The sequence below is a fragment of the Chiloscyllium plagiosum genome, unplaced genomic scaffold (genome assembly GCF_037043375.1).
Source record: "Chiloscyllium plagiosum isolate Xiang-an unplaced genomic scaffold, Cpla_swu_hap1 HiC_scaffold_14, whole genome shotgun sequence".
NCBI classification, from domain to species: Eukaryota; Metazoa; Chordata; class Chondrichthyes; order Orectolobiformes; family Hemiscylliidae; genus Chiloscyllium; species Chiloscyllium plagiosum.
This window is the reverse complement of record NW_028270152.1, coordinates 111,042,570-111,066,926: the sequence shown is the minus strand read 5'-3', so window position 1 is coordinate 111,066,926 and position 24,357 is coordinate 111,042,570. Positions and strand designations below refer to the sequence as shown.

The 24,357-nt window shown below is 42.7% G+C and overlaps 1 protein-coding gene across 1 annotated transcript in view; it reads right to left on the bottom strand.

Annotated features, from left to right (window-relative positions):
- Positions 1 to 20,335, bottom strand: part of LOC148148138 (putative G protein-coupled receptor 139) — a 104,808-nt gene extending 84,473 nt beyond the window's left edge. Inside the window, exon 1 of the mRNA XM_087993990.1 lies at positions 20,203 to 20,335. Coding sequence (XP_087850116.1) covers positions 20,203 to 20,335 — 133 coding nt within the window. The remainder of the gene's footprint in view (positions 1 to 20,202) is intronic.
- Positions 20,336 to 24,357: the final 4,022 nt, after the last annotated feature.

Genomic DNA, 24,357 nt, shown 5'->3' with positions numbered 1-24,357 from the left:
AGCCTCTCGAGCCTGTTACGGAGGGGCAGGAAGTGTTTATTTAACTTTCAAGTCTGTTACGTAAAATATTAGTTTTAAATTAATTGTGGAATAGGAAAGACCTGATGTATACATTAAAGTTCTAACTTTGAACAAGGCCAATTTTGAAAGTGTTAGGCGAGCCCCGTGAAAGGCTGATTGGAATACCCTATTCACAGGTAAAGGAACGGTTGGAAAACACAAGGCCATGAAAACGTGGTTTCAGAGAGTCCAGAGCCAACGTGTTTCTATTAGTGAGAGGGGCAAGGCTGGTTGGCTAGATATATTGATGCTCTGGTCAAGGTAAGAAAGGAGGCATATGTCAGGTAAACAGAGCTGAGATCAAGTGAATCCCGAGAGGTGTATAAGGGCAGTACGTGTATAGGCAACGGGGAAATCAAGCCAGAAAAATGTGGACGTGAGATGGCTTTATAAATAGGGTAAACGAGGCATTGAAGAAATTCTACAAATCCTTTAATAGCAAAAGATTAACTCGGGATAGAATAGGGCCCCTTAAAGATCAGTAAGGCTACCTATGCGTGAAACCACAGGAGATGGATGGGATACGAAACAAATATTTCTTCTCAGTATTTAATGTCGAGGAGGTTACAAGAACGAGAGAATGAAAAAAATATATAGTGATATCTTGAAAAGTATTTATATTACAAGGGGGTGTTGGACATTTTAAAACACATAAAGGTGAACAAATCTCCGGCACCTGATCAGTTGTATCCCAGACGTTTGTGGGAAGTTAGGAAAGAGATTGCCCAGCATTGTGCTGATATATTTGTAACATTTATTTCCACAGGTGAGGTGTCAAAAGACTAGAGGACTGCTAATGTAGTTTCATTATTTAAGAAACTAAGGAAAAAGCGGGTAACTATAGATCACTGAGCCTGACGTCAATGGTGACTACATTGTTGGAGGGGATTTTGAGGGAAAGGATGTATATGCATTTGGAAAGATAAGGAATGAAGAGGGCGTTTTACATTGGAGATCACGTCTCACTGAATCGGTAGAATTTTTTGAGGAAGTGATGAAGATGCTTGATGAAGACGGGACAGTGGATGTTTTCTTTATGGAATTCAGTAAGAAAACCAAAATGTTCTACATGGTAGACTAGTTAGCATGGTTAGATTGCCTGGAATCCGGGGAGAGCTCGCCATTTAGATGCAATTTTGTTCTTGAATATTGGAGACAGGGCGTGACAGTGGATATTTCTTCATTAACCTTGGAGACCTGTGACCAGTGGCGTGCCGCAAAGATCAATAATGAGTCCATTGTCTTTTGTCACTTATACAAATCATTTGCATTTGAGCTATGTATAATTGTCAGTAAGTTTGATGATAATTCCAAATTTGTTGGTGTAGTGGACAGTGAAGAATGATCTCTCAGACTATAATGGGACATTGCTTAGGTGAACCGAGGAGTGGCAGATGGGGTTTATGAAAGATAAATGTAAGATGTTGCATTTTAGCAAGATAGATTAAGGGAAGACATGTAGGTAGGGTTCTGTCAAAAGCTGCCAATCAAGGAGAACTCCATAGAAATGATCGAATCCCTACAGTGAGGAAACAGTCTATTCGGCCCATCGAGGCCACACCCAACCTCTAAACAGCATCCCATTGGACAAACCCCTACTCTATCCCTCTGAGTCTGCATCTCCCATAGCTAATCCACTTCGCCTACACATCCCTGGGTACTACACGCAATTTAGCATGGTTAATCTACCCTTATCTATATATCTTTATATTGTCGGAGGAAAACATAACATCCGGAGGAAACTCATGCAGGCACGGGGAGAATGTGCAAACTCCACACAGGCTGTCATTCAAGGATGGAATTAAACCCAGATCTCTGCACTCTGAAGAAGGAATGCTAGCCACTGAGCGACTGTGTCACCTTGTGGTGCAGGTTCTCCGTTCCTTGAAAGTGCCATCACAGGTAGACAGCGCAGTGAAGAAGGCACTTGGTGATCTTCCCTTTATTGGTGCGTGCTTTGTGTCTAAACATTTTCACGACATGTTGCATCTGCACAGGACATTGGTTTGGCCACTTTTGTAATATTGCCTTTAATTCTGGTCTCCCTGCTATCGGAAAGATGTTGTCAAATTTGAAAGGGTGTAGAAGAGATTTAAAAGAATGTTGCAGGTGTTGGAGGGTTAGAGTCACAGGGAGAGTTTAAATAGGCTGTGACTATTTTCAAGTGTTGAGGCTGAGGTGGGACCTTAAAGAGATTTATAAAATCAGGAGGGGCATAGATAAGGTAAACAGTCGATGTCTTTTACCCAGTATAAGCGAGTCCAAAATTAGAAGACAAAGGTTTAAGGTGAGAGGGGAAAGATTTAAAAAGGGACATGAGGGACAACATTTTCACACAGAGACTGCTGTGTGTATGGATTGAACAGCCAAAAGAGGTGGTGTAGGCAGGTGCGGTTACACCATTTAAAATTGAGTTGGATGGATACATGCATGGGAAGTGTTTAAAGGGAGATGGGCCAAGTGCTGGCAAGGAGGACGAGATTTATTTCGGATATTTGGTCGGTATGGGCGATCAGACTGAAAGGTCTTTTTCTGTGCTGTACATGTCCGAGACTCTATTGCCTCTTGAGTGTATACCACAGGAACAGGAGGAGGCTATTCAGCTTCTGAATTCTGTCAGTCAACTTGTTTGCTCAATTACTGAGAGTAAAATACAAAAAATACATCATTCAGATTTTGATGGTTGTTTACAGAAACAGGAGAAAGGCTTTTAGTCAAGAGAAGCCATTCAGGCCCTGAACTCCATTCCCCAGGAGCAGCAGGTGAGCACAGAGCTATTGGAGCCTGTCAGTCAGTAGTAGGAGGAGGACGTCTACTTTCACAAACCTTGGATCAGGAGGCAGTCACTCAGCTGCCCAAGATTGGGACACAGGAACACGACGCAGTCATTCAACTGCTTGCGACTAGAGCACAGGGAAAGGAGAGTCACTCAGAGCTCGAAACTGGGACGCTGGAACAGGAGGCAGTTACTCAATTGCTTGAGACTGTGACATCGGAACAGGAGGCAGTCATTCAACTGCTTGAAACTGGGACACAGGAACAGGAGGCAGTCACTCAGAGCTCGAAACAGGGGCACATGGAAATCTGGAGGTTAGTGAGGCCCCAGCATCATGTTATGTAAGGACAGCAGAAGATGACTCACTCCTGACCAGTATGGGACACTGGGAGAGAAGGGGAGTTTGCTTGGAACAAACAGAAATATATGAATAAGTTGCATCAGTGGTCCATTCAATCCTGCAGCACCATTCACAAAGACCACGTCTGATCTGATTGTGATTCCCTCATTCCATTTTACGGAGACTCCCCTCTCTGCAACCTCTGCTCCATTTGTTGGTCATGTTGCAGACTCAGGTGCTGCGACAACACTCACCATGACTCATCCAGAAGGATGGTACTAACAGGATAAGTAAATATTTGAAGGTCCAATCACAAGAATGAAAACACAAAATCAAGGTATTGTCAGATGTTTAGTATTCTCACATTCGCAATCCAACTCACAAAACCAGCCCATCTATTACATATTCAGGATGGAGCACTGTGTAGATCCGGATAGTGCATAGCTGTATGTAACCCATCAATGTCCAGAGTGAAACTCTGTGCAGCCCACACCAATGCTGGATCTATAATCCTGGAATAAATATCCAGCTTGGGGAGCTGTGCAGTCCGCACTGGTTCATTCATATATAAACCCAGGCCGTTGCATTGTTCGGTAACACTGCATTAGATCACTGCCCAGTGTGGGGAAACATGTAACCAATGCTGAAATTGACAGGATGTGCAGTTCCCATCCATTTACAGCTCCATATCTCTACTGTGCCTTGGCAAGGGATGCTGTGAATGTGAAAGTCACTGCAACGAAGAGATGTAAATCGAAACAATTTAAATACCAATAGTTCTGATTAAGGCGAGTATCACTGTAGTATTTAAAGATGAAATAACTGAGAAAATGTCCAATAAGATTTTGTGAACAGTGCAAAATGTAAGAGCGGTATGGTGTTGATATAGTGGTTGCACTATAAGCCTCCAAATAATCAATGGGAATTAGAGGAACAAATATGCAGTTCATCTAACTGGCGAGACTTGCAGGAGCAATAGGGTTGTCATTATAGGTGATTTTAATTTTCTTAACATAGACTGGGACTTCCAGATGGTTATGACCTTCGATGGAACGTAATTTGTTAAGTGTTTTCAGGAACGTTTCCACAAGCAATATATCGAGGGTCCTACTGGGGAAGGGACAAACTCGACTTACTTTTGGGACATAGGGAAGGATAGGTGACGGAGGTAAAGTAGGGGAGCATTTTGGGAAAAGTGACTAGAGTTGTATTAATTTTAAAATAGTTATGGTAGGGAAAAATTGTTCCACGGATTCAAGTTCTAAGCTGGGGCAAGGCGTATTTTGTTGGAATTAGACAGGGATTGCAGGGGTTGATTGGAGTAGTTTATTTCCAGGTAAACGGATCCAGGGCAAGTGGGAGAGCTTCAAAAGTGAGATAGCTCGAGTTCAAGGTCTAAATGTTCCTGTGAGAGTGAAGGGAAAGTGAGGCTGGAAGAGAGAACCCTGGATGACAAGAGATATTGAGTCTCTGACCAGCAAAAACTGGAGGCGTGGCTCACGTACAGGCAGCTGGGACCAAGGGAATCCCTAGAGTTACACACGGGATACAGGAGTTTAGTGAAGAAGGAAATCAGCAAGGTGAAAAGGGCGTATGAGATAGCCTTGGCTGAGCAGATTAATGTGAATCCAAATTCAGTATAGTAAAGAAAAAGAACAACCAGAGAGAGTATAGGACGTCTTAAAATCCAAAATGGGCATGCATGTGTAAAACCTCAAGAGATGCTTGAGTTCCTCAATTGCCCTTCTGTGTTTGCCATGAAGAAAGACTTGAAGACCTGTGACATTTGGGAGGTTAATTGTCATATCTTGGTACAGTGCATATCACAGTAGAGGTGCTGATGCTCTTATTAGAAATCATAAAGTCAGTTAAATCGCTTGTTCCTGACCAAATATATCCAAGAGCACTGCAAGAAGCGAGATAAAACAGTTAAGGGGCCAAGGACTCGGAAGACTGGACGGTAACAAATGTTCCCTTATTGAGGAAGGTCTGCAAATAAATGCCTGGGAAGTATAGACCAGTAGGCTCACATCTGTTTTCGGTAAACCGTTTGAGAAGGTTCTGAGGTATAAGATATGCATGCATTTGGAAAGACAGGGTTTGACCTGGAGCAGTCAGCATAGCTTTGTGCGTGGCAGATCATGTCTTACAAATTTTGTTAGAGAGTTTTGAGGAAGGGACCAGTAAGGTTGACAAGGGTAGGGTGGTGGACATAGTCTATATGGATTTCAGTAAGGCCTTTGATAATGTTCCACATGGTAGGCCACTCTGGATGGTTAGATTGCATAGACTCTAATGTAAACTGGCAAATTTGCGACACAATTGATTTGACGTTATGAATCAAATGGCTATGGTGGAGGGATGCTCGTCGGACTGGAGGTCTTTGACTAGTGGAGTGCCTCAGCAGTCGGTCCTGAGCCCATTGCTGTTTGTTATCTCTATCAATGATTTGGACCAGAGTGCAGAACGCAAGGTTAGTAAGTTTGCAGATGATTCTAAATTAGGAGGCATAATTTACAGTGAGGAACATTATCAGAAATTGCAGCAGTACGTTGACCAGCTGAGGAAGTGGGCTGAAAAATAGCAACTGGCGTTTAATATAGATAAGTGTGACGTCTTGCGTTTTGGGAAGTCTTATCCAGGTAGGAGTTTAATAATGAATGAGAGGGTCTTAAGGCGTGTAGTGGAACAAAAGGACGTTGGAGATCAGATGCACGGTTATCTGAAATTTAAGTAACAGATACACAGGACAATGAAGACACATTGAGTGTCGATGTTGGGACGTTATGTTGCAGTTGTACAGGATGTTGTTCTGGCTGCAGTTGGAGTATTATTAAAAGAGAAAGAGTGTAGAAGAAATTTACAATGATTTTTCCTGGGCTAAAGGCTCTAAGTTATAGGCAGAGGTTCGGACAGGTTAGAACTTATTCTTTCCAGTGTAGGAACTGAGAGGGTTCTTGCAGAAGTGTAACTCTTATAAAATCATGAGAGGCGTGTATGGGGTGAATACTTCAACATTTTTCCCAAGGTTGTGGAATCGACGACTAGAGGAAATCCATTAATGTTTGGAAAGGAAAAAAATATATATAAAAAAGGAACTGAGGGGCAACTTTTTTACATAGAGTTTGATACGCATGTGGACAGAGCTGCCAGTGGAAGTGATTAAGGTGGGTACAATAACAACATTTAAAAGGCATTTGGACAAAAACACAGATTGGAAAGGATTAGAGGGATACAGAGCAAGGGCAGGGAAATGGGGTGAGTGTGCATAGACATTTTGGTTGGCATGGAAGAGCTGGGCCAAATGGTCAGTCATGCTGGCAGTCTCGTGCAGTATGACTGTAAATGAGTGTGGGGGAGACTGAGAAAAAATGTCATGGAACGATATGTGCACAGGATTCAGAATGCTGAAATGAAGACATTTCGATAGTATCATGCAACACGGGTCAGTATTATGAAGAATTATGAGTGAAAGGGATATTGCTGTGAGTTCAGGCGATGGAGAGTTTTGGTGAGCATTTGTTCTGCAGCGTTGTAACTGGGAGTGAGGACAGCAGAGTCTTCGCCTCACTGGGCTCAACCTAACAAAAAACTGACTCAGTGACATTTTCATTGAGTGTGACAGAGGGATTGCCTGCACGAGGCCGAGCTAGTTTCCTGGTGCTATCTTACCAAACTCATCTCATTAACTACCCACCCCACTCTATGGTGTCCCTTTCATACAATGCCAGACCGATTCTCCCAAACATGACGACTGGAGGTACTCACCATCGCCTGGATGCACCTGGATATTCCTTGATCCCTGACACTGGGGTCATCTTTAAAACGCTAATGGGCACACGGTTGAGCTTTCTCAGTTTGGAGCTGCCCTGCACAGTTTGCCACGAGCATGCCAGATAAGGGGCAATTACACCACGGTTTCTTTTCAGGGGCACGGAGGTCCTGGTGGATAGGCTAGTACAGAGGGGAACCAACCTCTTCCCAGAGGGATCACACCACCAGACCCACCGAGCCTGGTCTGAGCTCTCCTTGCATTTCTAATGCCCACCACACAGTTATAGAATATTTTGGAGAATGCCAATTATGGCATTCAGATAATGTTCCAACTTATTCCCAGTTTCAGTAAAACGGCAGTGCCCCAGTGTGTAACACGTAAGAGGATGGAGTAGAGATGTACGTTTTTCAAATCACACACAGTTAAAATCCATGATCAGGCCATTCGGTACTTAAAACATGCTCCAACATTCAATATGTTTGGGGGTGATGTGATGGTTTTTTCAGCTCCATGTTACAGGAATTTTCAGTCATTCAACCCCCAGCTTACTCTTAGCGAGCACATGATTCTCAGAAACTTTTCACCCCGTGTTTCTTCTAGCATGTGTTCAGAAGGCATTTCCCATGGGGACGGACTCTCCTAACAATATGTTTCATCTGTTTTATAAATTCATACAACAGTCAGCATGCTTTCCACAGAACAATCAAAAACATGCACTTATTTTATGGTTATCGGTATCCAATCACAATTAGTCATTCTGGTTATTTCATTTGTCTCATTTGTCTCACCTTATTGTCTTCAGCCAAAGACTTCTTCCAAACACTTGTCTCATTATAAAATACAATTTCGAGCAGAGAACATTTTTATCCTCAGCCGTTATCATGACTGTTATCTCAAGTATACCGTTTTCCTTGTCATGAAAGTTTCTCTTGCCCTTTGTCTGTGACTGAATCTGCGTGTAACAGTTATACAGTCTTCCACTCAGTTGGCTGGATGGTTGGTTTGTGATGCAGAGGGAGGCCATCAGCGCAGGTTCAATTCCCCATACTGACTGAGGTTACCATGAAGGGGATGCTCTCTCAACTTCACCCCATCACCCGAAGTGTTGTGACATTCAGCGTAAACCACCATGAGTGGTCTATTTAATAAGAGTTCTTTGGGACTCTATTCTATCAATGTTACCATTTTAATTTGTTTAACATTTTTTTTACTGAAAAATATATCCTTATTATTATATTAAACCAATAACAAAACAACTCAAATAACTGAACAAAATTACACCCATGTGACGGTGCATACAAAACAAGTTAAAGTCTCTTAACGGACAGAAGAAAAACAAAAACAAACAACATTATAAATAAATAATACGGCTCAGAATAACAAAATGATAGCTCTTGTGGGAGGGTGGGGGGGATTCAGAAGTCCAACAAAACAGAACATTTTTCCTGGCACAGGAAGTGTGGGGGATATACTAAACGAGTATTTTTCATCATTATTTACTGTGGAAAATGATATGGAAGATATAACATGTAGGGAAACAGATGGTGACACCTTGCAAAATGTCCATATTACAGAGGAGGAAATGCTTGCTGTCTTAAAACGGGTAAAGGTGGATACATCCCCAGGACCTGATCAGGTGTACCCTAGAACTCTGTGGGAAGCTAGAGAAGTGATTGCGGGGCCTCTTGCTGAGATATTTGTAAAATGGATAGTCACTGGTAAGGTGCTGGAAGACTGGAGGTCCAGTCGGCTAACAATTTGCCCCTGTTTAAGAAGGGTGGTAAGGACAAGCCAGGGAACTATAGATCAGTGAGCCTGAAGTTGGTGGTGGGCACGTTGTTGGAGGGAATCCTGAGGGACAGGATGTGTATGCATTTGGAAAGGCAAGGACTGATTAGTGATAGTCAACATGGCTTTGTGCGTGGGAAATCATGTCTCACAAACTTGATTGAGTTTGTTGAGGAAATAACAAAGAGGATTGATGAGGGCAGAGGGGTAGATGTGATCTATATGGACTTCAGTAAAGGTTTGGACAAGGTTCCCCATGGGAGACTGATTAGCAAGGTTCGATCTCATGTAATACAGGGAGAAGTAGCCATTTGGATGCAGAATTAGGTCAAAGGTAGAAGACAGAGGGTGGAGGGTTGTTTTTCAGACTGGAGGCCTGTGCGCAGTGGTGTGCCACAAGGATCAGTGCTGGATTCACTACTTTTTGTCATTGACATTAATGATTTGGATGCGACCATAAGAGGTACAGTTCGTAAGTTTGCAGATGACATCAAAATTGGAGGTACAGAGGACAGCGAAGCGGGTCACCCCAAGATCCTGACCACATGGGCCAATGGGCTGAGAAGTGGCAGATGGAGTATAATTCAGATAAATGCGAAGTGCTGCATTTTGGGAAAGCAAATCTGAGCAGGACTTTTACATTTCATGGTAAGGTCCTAGGGAGTATTGCTGAACAAAGAGACCTTGGACTGCAGGTTCATAGCTCCTTGAAAGTGGAGTCGCAGTAGATAGGATAGTGAAGAAGGCGTTTGTTAAACTTTCGTTTATTGGTCAGAGTATTGAGCGCAGGAGTTGAAAGATCATGTTGCAACTGTACAGGATATTGGTTAGGCCACTGTTGGAATACTGCGTGCAATTCTGCTCTCCTTCCTATCGGAAAGGTGTTGTGAAACTTGAAAGGTTTCAGAAAGGTTTTACAAGGATGTTGCCAGAGTTGGAGGATTTGAGATACAGGGAGAGGCTGAATAGGTTGGGGCTGTTTTCACTGGAGCATCTGATGCTGAGGGGTGACATTATAGATGTTTTCAAAATTATAAGGGCCAGGACAAGCTTGGATGAGCTTACAAAGACCCAACAGGCCCTCGGACATTCAGACATCCAACACAACAGAATATTTTTTCCAAGCACAGAAAGTAAGGATATAATTTTTCCCCCATCCGCATCTGCGTATGATACTCCAGGCAGGCCCAGGGAAAGAGAAACCGTGTCCATCCACAATTCAGTCCCCAAGACCCACTCTACCACACCTAACACAGTGATCCAACATATACAAAGCCTGCAGCAGGACCTCATGCAATGAGTAAGAGTGCCCGTAGTCATTCTGCATTTAGGAGATGCTGAAGATAATCCCACACTGAATTTTGTAAGAAAATCTGGTGTTAGAAGAATTTTCAACTGCATGGAATGAGTCCTATTACAGATCAAAATCCTTCGAGCATTTTTACCAACATCCTCCCATGTCTACAAAGAGATCTGTACCCCCAAACTATTTCGCACAGACGTCACGAAGCTGCACAGTCTTGTCTGAGGGGACACACTTCATCAAATGATAAAGAATACTAACAAAGATTATATCCTTAGCAATATGCATCCACTTCTCTGTATCGGATCCGGAAGAGTCTGTTAAAAGTGTATGGTTTTAAAATCAAATCTCTCGTCTGGAAAAAAAAAAGTAGAAGAAGTCTCGACCAGGTAGTCCATACTTACGAGTTATTTGATCAAATGATATCATTGTTTCTCCCTCACGTAACACGTGGTGGCACAGTCGTTTGCACTGCTGACTCACTGCACCAGGGTCACGGGTTTGGTTCCAGTCTTGGGTGATTGGCTGTGTGGAGTTAGTATGTTCTCCACTGTGTCTGCGTAGGTTTCCTCCCACAGTCACAAAGATGTGCAGGTTAGATGCATTAGCAATTGCTAAATCGCTCATAGTGTTCTAGGATCTGTAAGTTCAGTCAGGATAAATATAGGATAAATATAGGAAGGGGAATGGGTCTGGGTGGGTAATTCTTCAGAGTATCGAAGTGGACATGCTGGGCCCAAGGGCTTGTATCCACACTGTAGGGATTCTACTAATTTTAAATCACCCAAGCAAGGTACCCCCCTCGCTGACCACAGTTTAAACCTGGAATCTATTACCCCGGTCGACAACCCGGCATACCAATTATAGGAGTAAGAAACGTGGATTTGGCTGTATTGCCCTCGATCTGACGCATTGTCCTTCAAGTTTTAACAGTATTCATAATTATTAGTTTTTAACAATACTCCATAAATGTTGTCATTTTATCTAAGAACAACAGACTAATAAGGGTTCACTTTGTCTGAGTGGGCTCAATGTCTAGGTGTATTGACGCCGAGTCCTTCGCGGTCCAGGCACTAATATAGGATGATAAAAGAGCTTAATTGACAACTTTTAATTGGGGAGATCAACTCCCCACAATCTGTGGAGCAGTTGCAATTTTGTTAGCTTGATAAAGAATCGCTTATGTTGCCAAATAAAAAAGCTAAAAGAGCCATTATGTTTCCAAATATCTGTCTGGGCAACATCAAAGAAAGCATTCACACGGGGGGTAACAAATGAGGAAGGACATTCATTTTAATAACAGCTATCCGAACTAGCCAGGATATTGGAGATGCCTCCCATCTTTGAAGGTCTTGTTTAATTTTGTCAAACAAATTGACACAGTTCACGATAAAAAATGATCAAAAACAGATGTAATGAATATACTGAAATAGCGAAACCACCCCAGTAACCATTTAATAGGAAATCAGGATTTTCCCTCAGTATCAGTTATTTCCCTAAGAACCTCCATAGGCATGGCCTTCAACTTTGTAAAGTTAATCTTATCACCCAGAAAGACAACAAGCGAATTAATGCATTGCATCACATGAACTACCGAAATTATGGGATTTGACAAAAAAACATAAGACAATCATCTGCATGCAATGTAATTGTGAGAAACAAAGCTCACTCACTTCAATAATTTCTGTCTGAGACAAGACCTGAATAAGTAGTTAGTCATTTATTTTATCCTTGCAAGAGGGTGCGACGTCCACTGTCTACAAGGCAGGGACACATACACTGATTTCAACGAATACACGATATTTATCTAATTTGGTTCCTTTTTTTTATCCTATTGCTCCTCCCCGTTTACATTTTCCACTTCTCTAAGACTGGCACCCATTACTCCTGTTTATCTCTTGCCTTATCCGGCCTTGTCTGTGACAAAATGCTTATTTCTGGCCTCACAAGGCCGTTTGAACACATCCCGCTGTGGCCCATTGTTAGGTATATCCTTTCTTCACCATTATCTACTCCCTCCATCTGTGCTTTCCCCAACCATACTGATCCTTATGAACTTTTAATTGGGGTTTGTTCCTGTGTTTCTGTAAAAGTGGGAAACAGATGCTGATAACTACTGCTTGTGAAAGCATATCTGGCTTAACCTACATCCTCACAGCACCTTTCCTATTTGTCTGTAACATCTACCATTGTTTTGCAGTCACGTTTCATTCTTGCATACAATTTTAGCTAATACAAAAACAATTATGTATTTCCTTCACATAGTTTGCATTCTAGTTGACTCAGCTCTTAGTTGAAACAATTACACACTGGTGTGAGTTCACTTACCTTGCACAAGTAATTATAATTGGAGAAGTAACACTACTTTACCTATATCCCCACAATTTCCCATTTTTCTTTAATTACCATTTGGTGCCTTCTGCATTTTTCTTTTCAGCATCACTCCCAAACTTCGCAAGCATCATTCTGGAGATTTCATCCATCTTGGTCTCACTCATCCCCTCATTATTTAGTCGATAAAGTTCATCTGCCTGATTCCCTTTTAGTGGCATCTGTTTCATTAAGGTTGTCTCAATCAGTATTTGGGTGAGCCCTCGTATACAGGGTATGACACAACAGCCAATGGCCACCAATACCCCGACTACTACTATCAGGGAAGTAAGGATGGAAACCATTACCCCCTTCCATTTTCAAGGTACAACAGCTTCTTCCTAACATCACACACTCACACCTTTTTCCTGCTAAAATTATATCAAGGGCCATTCTGTTTTCCCACGCCATCCCACTTGTCGTATCAAGCTGTTCTGATATTCCTTTAACCGCGTCTCTTGTATAACTTATAAATCACTGTTGATTATAGAAAATGTAATTTATCCAATGTACATTTTTATTAATCGTTACCCACCAGAAGAGAGCTGACTCAAAGCCTGCTGCAATCTGGTTGCGAGCCTTGAACTCATCAGACACCCTTCTAGGGACTCCTATAGAATCGAGATAAATCCTGTCATCAAAAGAAGTGTCTAACAGTATTTTTTTTACCCCTTCCCTTTTTACCTACTATCGTTTCCCTCTCAAATGCCAGGGTAAATGGAATTGCCAATTGTACAATTGCACATATCCCTCTCCAATCCAGTGGTAGGGTGGGTCTGAATATTTTGCCTCCACAGTACCACCACAGATCCACTCGGGGAGCCTTTGGTGCTGAGTAGTTCCCTCCCTTCTCCGTTTTGGTGACATTCTTAATCTCTGTACACAATTTCAGCTCCCCCAAATCTCTAGACCGATTTGTACCCAATCTACGCACACATGACGTGTGATTTCCAACTGCGGCTGAAAACATTGGGGGGGGGGGGTGCTTTTGAATCTTTCTTCTCCAAGGGAGGGAACATCAGAGATATGGAGGTACAATTCCTATCATTCCATGCAATCTCATCCTGATACAGGGGTATCATACATTTCATGCCCTTCCTGTCTCGCTTCCACCCGAGCGGAAAGGGAACCACCTGGGCCACTGGCCTCCCGGGGGCACATGCATAGCAATTGGTCTTGTTCAGAATTTTTACAGTATACTTTACTCATTCAACCCAAGCATTTGCATCCCCGTACCCAGTTTCTATTTCGATGGTCTGTTTCAAGTCCTTTATCTCTATAATGTTTACTACTTTAGGGTCATTGGTAGGAGTGAAAGGTTGTACCTTATTATCCAGTAGTTCTACCCGTTTTCCCTGTCCTATAATAATTCGAAATCAACAGTCCGAGAAATCCTTCCCGTTTGCTTTCATTTCTATCCCAAATGTTCGATCTAATTGTATCTCATAGGTGCCCCCCCACCCCAGAATTGCTTCGTGTCATGTGGTTTTCTTTATCATTAGGTATATTGGGTTACACGTTTTATCAGGACAATCGCGAGCTGATCGGAAGGGCGCCCGGTGTACTGTGACGAGACAATTATACCAAGTACCATCCCCAAGGCCATCCGCATAAGACTTAAGATGTATCTCTGAGCTGTGGTACTGTCTGTGATTAACCTACATCCTCACAGCACCTTATCTATTTGTCTGTAACATCTACCATTGTTTTGCAGTCACGTTTCATTCTTGCATACAATTTTAGCCAATACAAAAACAATTACGTATTTCCTCCACATAGTTTGCATTCTAGTTGACTCAGCTCTTAGTTGAAACAATTACACACTGGTGTGAGTTCATTTACCTTGCATAAGTAATTACAATTGCAGAAATAACACTACTTGACCTATACCCCACAGTAATCTTACATGACATCTGTCCTACTTCTGGGGCAGATATGTTGACATCGCTCCGGATGGCCTCCGCCATCTGCTCAATCACCAACGTATACAACAATGGTGAAAGCTGTCAACCTTGCCGGCTGCCTGGAGAAACATTAATATGACTGGTGGGCACACCATTAGTGAGAACCACAGCCAGAGGATCACCGTAAAGGACCCTCACCCACTTGATAAAATCTTAGCGTAGACCAAACAGTTCTAATGTACAGAAGAGATCCACTCAACCGAATCAAATGCCATCTCTCATCTAAAGAGATCAATAATCCCTGGACAGATTGTTGTTGACACTCTTGGATCATATTGAGTAAATTCTTAACATTAAAGGAAGATCTGCGGCCCTTTATAAAACATGTTTGGTCCTCTTTGGCAACTGAAGGCAGCAAAGTTTCCAGCTTTAATGCACGGGTCTCAGAATGGATTTTGAAACCAACATTTAAATGTGAGATTGGCGTCTAAGAAGCACAATCCTCCAGGGTCTTCCTTTCTTCATCATCAGGGGGTTATGAGCCTCTCTTAAGGATGGAGGGAGGGATTCGTGACTGTATGAGTGACAGAACATATTAAACATCAGCCCTGACAATAGCTTTATACATTATTTATAAAATTCACTCGGAAATCCGTCAGGACTGTGAGCCTTCACATTCTGAAGCTGCTTCCACCATCCTGCGCTGACAATGGTGCATTAAGGCACAACACCTATTCAGGGGTTACCCCTGGAAGACCCAGGTTCTTGAAAAATGACTCCATCTTAATCAATCTATCCTCACAATGTTCAGTCTGAATAATTCGGAGATAAATCTCGGACAGGCTGCATTAATCATTTTGGAATCAAAGGTAAGGATCCCAGTACCTTCCCTAATTGAGGTAATGGCTTGAGAGTGGCGCTCGTTTTCCTGGAAAGATAGGCTAAATACTTCCCTGGCATATTACCATGTTGAAACAGCCTTTGTTTTACAAAAGTAAGTTCCTTCTTGGCTGTCTGTGTGAGCGTGGAATTCACTGTAGACCGAAGCATTGTGATCCTCTGCAGCTTAGCCAATGAGGGTATATCACAGTATGCCCTTTCGGCTGCCCTCAGCTGTGCCTCAAGCCAGCGTTCCTGCTCCCCTTTCTGCTGCATCCTAAGGAATAATTATTCCTTTGGCATAAGCCTTAGCTTTTTCCCGTAGAATGGGTGGCTTACTGGTTGAATCTGAATTAATGGCTAAGAAAGATGTGAATACGCAACGCACTAACTAGCCTTAAGAATAAAGGGATACATTCGCCAGTGTCTCGAATCTGTTATACTGACCTTAATCTTAATCAATAAGTATACTACTTCATGGTTAGAAATGGTAATATTCACAATTGAGCAGGATGTCACTGAATCTAAGATTGCTTCAGGGATGGGGAAGATATCAACCCTCGTGCGGCATTTCTGCGGGTTAAAGAAGAAAATAAAAGCCCTACTTGTGAGGTAGATCTGCCTCCAGACATCCACCAGCTCTCGTTCTGCACACAAATCCACTAATTGATTACATTATAAGGAGGGTACTGGGGGACCTTTGGTCATTCTGCCCACTGTGGCGTACGTAAAGCAGTTGAAATCGTCTGTAATAATGTGGCACGAGGCAAGATAACTTGATTTGGTAAATGCATCTACCACGGTTTTAAGAGGGTGCGCCGAGAGGCAATAAACATTCAAAATACTGTATTTTTCCCATAGTTCAAGGATTTCGGGATTATGATCCTCCTATGAGTATCAAATATAATCTAGTAATTTAACTGGAAGATTCTTCCTATCCAGTATGGCTCTCCCCTACTCCTACTATTAAAAAAACGAGAAATAAACCCGACCAAACCCACCCTGCTGTAATGTCAAATGTTCCTTGTCATCAAGGTGCATCTCCTGCAATAGGACAACATCCACCCTCTCCTTTCTAAGACTAGAAAGTACATTTTTCCTCTTGAATGGACGATGGCTCCCCTTATTGTTCTAGGTACACCATTTATAAACATTATTATCCATCACACACTGTAGCAACATTTGAGCTCTAGAAAGGAAGAACTCGAATTACACATCAATGATCATGAATGAAAAAAGACTCATAGAACTTAAAAACAACACAAACTAAGACTACTACAACTAACAAGCTCTCTAAACTTCCCAAAACTAAACTCGTAAAAAAAGAAGAAACAAAATCCAAAGTGCCAACGTCATTCGATAGGGAATTTATCCCAGTCCCGCCCAGTGGGGACGGTTCCATATCACAAAACGTTGTCTTCTGCCTGCTACCAATATGACATCCAGGGCAATTAAGAACAAAAATCGGGCTTCAACTGCCCTTTGGTCGGTACTTTGTCATCACAACTACCTTTGTAACCCACTCCAGCTTGAGCCACAGCCCAGACACAAGCAAGGAAAGACAAAAAAGAGTAGTAATACTAATGAAGAAGTTAAACGTGAGTACTCTACCCATCTACCCATCCCCGACTATAATTTAACACTGGTTAATACCAGGAAATTCCAAGAAAATTTCTTACAGAGAGAAACATGATTATCTAAACATGCATCTTACTTTAAAATGTCACAAAGTTTTCGCTTTCTCTGGAGTGTCAGACGAGTGTATGGATACATTGAAAGCAATACGGAGCACCGCTGGGTACCGTAAGGAATACTGAATCCAGAGTTCCCTTACTCTTCTCTTGATGTCATCAAAAGATTTTCTTTCCTGAGTCACCACCGTTGAATAGTCCTGAACGAACAAAGTACTGAAGCCCTCGTGAATTAAAACAATCGGATCTGTCCCCTGTGGCCCAGAAATTCCATCAGTCTTTGTTTATCCCCATAACTATGTAACCGCACAAGGACAGAGCGAAGGCGCTGGTCTGAGTTTGACCTGCGCACCATAACCCGACGAACTGTCTCAGTCTTCACCTGTCCCTTTTCAGTTTTGAAGTGAAGGAATCACAGCAGCCAGTTCTCAATAAACTCACCCGCTGACCACCTTCCGTCCGGTCCAGCAAACCGGCGATGTGAACATTCTTCATCCTATCCCTGTTCTCGAGGTGGTCTTCTTGTTCAGTTAAGGTATAGACCTGGTTTTCAAAGGAATCAAAAGAGAGGAATTGATCGCGGTCTCTGTCGCTGAAGCTCGGCGCTTGACATCATCTGTTCTATTTCCAAGGCTGTCAAGTTGCTGCTCATGTTTATCGAGCACGGCAGAGAGTGGCTCGAGCCACGGCTGAACCCTTCTTCAATCATGGCTTCAACCATTTCACGTAACGTGGTGAACTCAGTGATCAAGGCCTGGTGAGTAACTGGGTCCATGGATCGAGCAGAGTGGGAAGCTTACAAAGACAAACCAGAGTACAAACAAAACAAAATAAGGAGGGAGATTATTAAATATGGGGGGTAAGCGGGCCAGTAATGTAAAAGAAGACTGTAACAGTTTCTTTCGATATATAATATACAAAAGAGCGGCAAAAGTGAACAATGGACCACTGGAAAATGATACTGGAGGGATAGCAGTGTGGAACGAGAAAATGGTCAAGGAACTGAATAAATACTTTGCATTAGGTTTCACGGTGGAAGACACGAGTAATTCCGAAAACGTTCAAAAGATTGAAGGGCCAGAGGTGACTGTGATGGCCACGAAAAAAATGAATAACACGAAGGTGGTTAAATAACCTTGACCAGATGGAACACACCCCTGTGTTATAAGGGAGATAGCTGAAGAGGGAGTGGAGGCGGTCGTGTTTATCTTTCAGGAACCAGTTAAATAAAGAACGATCCCAGAGCACTGGAAACACACTAACGTGACACCACTTTTTAACAAGGGAGTAAGGAAAAACACATAAACTCTATAATGAATACCTTAACCATGAGGAGGCATGGTTGAGGAGTCTGGGTCTATATTCAATAAAGTTTATAAGAATGAAAGGAATTATAATGGAAGCATGCAAAATACTGACCTGGATAGAGTATACGTTGATAGATGTTTCCATTGGACGAGGACCCGAGAGCATAGCCTTAGATGAAAGGGAACACCCTTTTGAACAGTGATAAGGAGAAATGTCTTTAACCAGACAATGGACAATTTTTGAAATTTATTGCCACAGAAGGCAGTGGGGCCAGGTCATTGATAATATTTGAGAAGGAGGTAGATACGTATTGATTATCCAAGGGATCAATAGTTACAAAAAGGAAGGTCGGAAAATAGGTCACAGAAAACTGTCAGCGATGATTGAATAGTGGTGCAGACTCGATGGGCTAACTGGCCTAATGACTGCTTCTATGTCTTATAGACTTATGGTTTAAACCTCAAGGACGCACCTTGCATCGATGAGAAGATGGATTCATGTCCTTCATGAATGTCAGTTGCTGGATGGAATAGTTAACTGTTTTAGAATGAAGGTATTGTGGCAGCTGTCAGGGTTGTGGATAATATGATATTCAGTACAGGATCACACACCCACTGCACTGTATTAATGTGGAGAGCGTTTATTCAAAACCTTGACGTCTCTGTCTCTGTCTCTGTCAATCACCGTGAAGAGTGCGGGTTGGGTTGGGAGGGCGTAACGTCCTCCCAGGCACTTAAACTATCCAGCATCATGCATCCTGAGTGAAATAATAGTCATTGAAGCTGCGACCTTCTCATTGTCTGTTTATAATTTAAGGAGTGATTGTCGATCCCACTCAGTGTTCAACGCAATCAACTCGTATTCTCTCACAGCGCTCCAGATCAACTTTCACTCACTCCTCGTGGTGCTATCATCAAAGAGATTAATCTGGTGGAACTCCTGTTCATTCTCCTGAGGTAAGGAGCTCACACCATATGAAGGAGAGAAAATCTGCCCACAATGCTCCAAATAGTGCCTCAACAACACTCTCAGGTTTGATCGCAATAATTCATTTCCCTCACTTAGCTGGCTCCATTTCTTTTGTGTGAAATAGGAAACTATTAATTTACGATGCACTGTCACTGATTAAAAATTTAAAACATCCTTACATCTGTAGGTCAGCATCAATAAAGCCAGCACTGGAGGTGCCTATCGAGATGGACATTACTCTCAGCGAGAGACTCAATCACAAAGAATCAATCTAAAACACTAAATGGCCACCTATCTGAATGGAAATCAGCTGCAGGAATGTAGGAGAGAGACAGATGAAGGGAGGTATCTTTCCTTTGATCTGCCCTCACGGGATGTTTGCAGACCTGATCAGGCCAGCAGTTTATGCCTTACTTGAACTGAGTGTTCAGTTGCTCCACAGGACAGTAAATAGTAAAACACTGCAGTTACACAGAGACCTAACCAGAGAAGGATGACCCACGGCTTTTTCTAATGGACATGAGGCAAGCCGATATCAACAGATTGTTATTCTGTGGTTCCAGATTATGAGCCAATGGTCTGACCACCATACACTGTCTTCCCATCTTTCAGAATTTGTGCAGAGAACAAGTTAAACATTTCAAGTGCAATTACTTTACAATGGATTCGTAGAAAGAAGGGTTTTGAAACATCTGTATCCGGAATTAACAAATGCACAAATTATGGTTTATTCAGGCGTTGCAATGAGGCTAAGGAGGAGCCTGGACGTCATAATGGTGGTACTCGAAAGGATTGGTGAGTGCGGAGGGTATGGAGATGTAAACTGTGCAGGAGAAAATGAATCAAGGAAGTTGAGAACAGTCTGTTTCATCCTCACATATCGGTGAGCACTTTGTATTGAGTATTTGCTAGTTATCAATTCTAAGGAATGGAACCATTGATTGGAACTGGAAACGTTGATTAGTACCTTTCCAAAATTTACATATCATGAGCATCAATTCAGTTCAGACCGTTTTACTAGACAGCTCGAGTGACTTACCAGAAACACCAACTATAGCAAGGATAGGATAGTAACCAGCTTGAATAACCATTAGTACATCTTCAATCCACAATTCTAAAGATATCCAGGACTGAGAAAGCCAGGAAAGACCAGCGGATAAACTTCTGTCCATTCTTGCAAACTTTCAGTCTAATTGTTGTGGTTCTGTTCGCCGAGCTGGGAATTTCTGTCGCAGACGTTTCGTCCCCTGTCCAAGTGACATCCTCAGTGCTTGGGAGCCTCCTGTGAAGCGCTTCTGTGATCTTTCCTCCGGCATTTATAGTGATTTGCATCTGCCGCTTCCAGTTGTCAGTCCCAGCTGTCCGTTGCAGTGGTCAATATATTGGGTCCAGGTCAATGTGTTTATTGATTGAATCTGTTGATGAGTGCCATGCCTCTAGGAATTCCCTCGCTGTTCTCTGTTTGGCTTGTCCTATAATAGTAGTGTTGTCCCATTCGAACAGTGACAGCTAGACTACTGCGATTACTAGGACTCATAACAGCACACAAACCAACAGCCACTCTCAGACAACAACTCACCAGAACGAAGGACCCGATACCCAGCATGAGCAAAACCAATGTAGTGTACAAAATCCCATGCAAGGACTGCACAAAACACTACATAGGACAAACAGGAAGACAGCTAACGATCCGCATCCATGAACACCAACTGTCCACGGAACGACACGACCAGCTATCCTTAGTAGCCACACACGCAGATGGCAAGCAATATGAATTCGACTGGGACAACACTATTATTATAGGAAAAGCCAAACAGAGAACAGCCAGGGAATTCCTAAAGGCATGGCACTCATCCACAAATTCAATCAATAAGCTCATCGACCTGGGTCCAATATACCAGCCACTGGAACGGACAGCTGGAACTGACAACCGGAAGCGGCAGATTCAAACCACTAGAAATGCCAGAGGAAAGATCACAGAAGCGCTTCCCAGGAGGCTCTCAAGCACTGAGGATGTCACCTAGACAGGGGACGAAATGTCTGCAACACAAATTCCCAGCTCGGTGAACAGAACCACAACAACGAGCACCCGAGTTGCAAATCTTCTCACAAAGTTTGAATTCCAGTCTAATGTTCACAGATTCTGATCCAGTGTTGGAATATTCCAATCTCATGCTATCAGTTTCTGATCTCTCCTCCGCCTCTCTCTGAAGCAGCGGATCCCTGTTACTGGTGTGGGTGATGCTCACGCTCATAGGATGGTACAAAACACTGAAAACATTCTTTATTCATTGAAGAGAGGCGCATAGGATCCATGGAGACTGACATAATCACAATTGCTGAATAAACAGCTCAGTTAATCCCTTTCAATTCAATACTATTTCATTAGAATTCAAAATAACTTTGAACATTCGTGCATTCTGGGTGTGATATGTGAGTGTGACTAAGGAAGGACTGTTGAAGATGGAAGATTGTTTGCGTGTAATCATTCAGTCTTTCTTGGGTATAGAAATGATGCCAGAGGTTTAACAGAACATAAACATACTTCTCTGCTCTTACATGGAGAAAGACATTCTGTAATTACAGATCGTTCATTGCAATATTCACATTGTTATTCCAGAGTCAGAGAGGGCTGGTGTGGGTCATGTTGTTGATGTTATCGATGCTAAGAAACTGTGATGGTGTATCACTTACTGGACTTCATTTACTTTGTGATTATGACATTGGGGAAAAAAAAGAAGGTGGAGAGGATTCGGGGACATGGCTGTTCAGTCTGGGCGGAGGAACAATGATGTTCCCCAATCACTAGGATTGGAACTTTGCTTCTAATAACTCATACAAAGAACAGATTACAAAACTATGGAAGTGGTGTGAAATATTTATCAATCATTATTTGATCCACAGCTGAGATCCTGATTTCCCCTCCGTCAGTGTAATGGAAAATTAACAAAATTAATATTTTCTGTGAAACCTGAAAGAGAATGCTATGCTAAATTTCAAACTTTTCTGAACTTTGCTAATCGTTTGCGCAATTCTGCAGTCGAAGAGACAGCTTGTCTTTGCTGAATATTGTAAACATTCAACCTGGTCTGGCGAGCAGTCGAATTCATCAGAAAAGAGAAAACATAGAGACAGTTATTTCCAAGGCAAACGAATGAGAAAATAAGAACTCGAATGTTTCCCAGCCCTTATTTTTGAGCGTGTGATAAGAATAGTTTAAAGGAATATATGAATTTTGTTCAGGGCCCTTACACTAAGTCTTTTTTGCCAAGTGTATTGGTTCACTGCAGTGGTTAAAAATAAAGCTTTTTCTTTGGACTTGATAGCTTCTGAGTTCAGTCAGTTTAATTTCCATGACAGTAAACGTGGGGGCTCATCCAGTATCCCGCGGTTAGGTAAGATTCTGAAGATTCCTAGGAGGCGCAGGTGGCAGCGCCTTGACGGTCCTTCACATCATCTTGAGCACTGAAGTGTCCCCTTTGCGTGAGAGGACTGGGAGACTGTGGATTGCACCAGAGCCGGGGGTTTGAATCGACTAATGTCGGGGTAAGAGCCGTCACTTTAATAATCCTATGTAGAGACTCATTCTAAGAGAATAAATTAATCAGGAAGAGGGTTCAGTAAACTCTCGCACGGTATTCGAGCAAAACTCAAGGGAAAGGATTGCCGTCTGTAGAGTAGTTAAGAGACAGCAGGCTAAGGGTGGTTTTAGACTTGGAACCAACACAGGTTGAGTTTGACTCGCCAAAGACATACCGGGTACATGGTTTCTTAGTTTACAAAAAAACAAGTCATTGTGGCGGACGCACCCAATGCCAGAGGAAACCTCCAGAGGTAAAGGCAGTTCAAATCGAAAAGATAACGGTACCACGAGAGAGCTGAACACTTTTCCAGTAACGCCGAAAATGGGCTTCAGCCAGTTCAAACAAAAAGAGGGTTAACAGAGGATTTGGATGGCCAACCAACAATACAGTATATGTTAAATAATTACGGCTCAGAGTCTGTAAAGCAGTTAGAATTCTGGATCAAGGAATGTGGTTTGTGTAAAAGGCAATTGGAAATACTGAGGTCACGGTTGGAGGACAGAGAGTAGGAGAAACGGAAGGGAAAAGTAGAAACTAGGAATTGGAGTGTTTATAATATGTGGAAGGCTGAGGCTGACATCAGAGAAAGGAAATCTCAAGAAAAAGACATATCAAATACACGTACAAACACTAGAGCATATGCAGACGTATGCAGAAAACAACCTAACGAAGCTGAACAGCGCTTTAAGTCTGTTTCAGATCCTGACATTGACGGCTACCCTCCGAGACCAATAGCTCCCCGACAAGATCTGCCTGGTGAAGATCTCAAGTTAGCGACCTCAGCCTCAGAGTCTGCTGAATCACTGATGGCATGCCATAACCTCAACCAACTGAAGGAAGAAGGCCAAAAGAACGATGCCCACTCCATGACAGGAAGGTATCCAGAGTCTGTCCGCGATCACCCCATGACGGATGATGAGTCAGGCGGTGAGAGCATTAGTGTATGATCATCTTACCAGGTAGTTCTGCAAGCGCCAATGGTTGATGTTGCAGATCCAGAAGGGTGCCCAGTGTGGGTCCACCGACCATGGACCATTAAAGATTTCGGACGTGCCTCTGGGCAGTTGCCTGATCCACGTAAGATTGGAGGGAATAAGTTCACCGAAGAAGTGACTAAGTTCTGTACCGAGTTCTGTCCCACATTGCATGCGATGACACGCCTCTTGGGACGAAAGCTTTGTGCTGATGTCTCCAAAATCAAGTATAACTGGCCAGCCGTAAATGTCCATGCCAGATCAAACGGCCCACAAGTGGAAGAAAATGGAGACTTTAATGCTTTTGTTGCAGCGCTGGCAATCGCCTGTAGGGAGGCACTCCCATTGCGAATTGCCATGACCAAAACTGCAATGTGTAAACAAGGAGAAGTTGAGACAGTGTCCCAGTACCTTCCACGCCTCACTGAAGTCCATAATATCCATAGTGGACTGAGACCACCCGACACAATAATGGCAGAAATCACGGCGTATGAGGAACACCTGAGGAACAGCTTCATCAATGGAATGAAGAACGAAATAGTGAAAAAGGTAAAAGGCACATATATATTACCTGGGACACGGGAAAGCTAAATTTGACAGAGCAACATGCGATACATGCAGAAAGCCTCTTTCCTT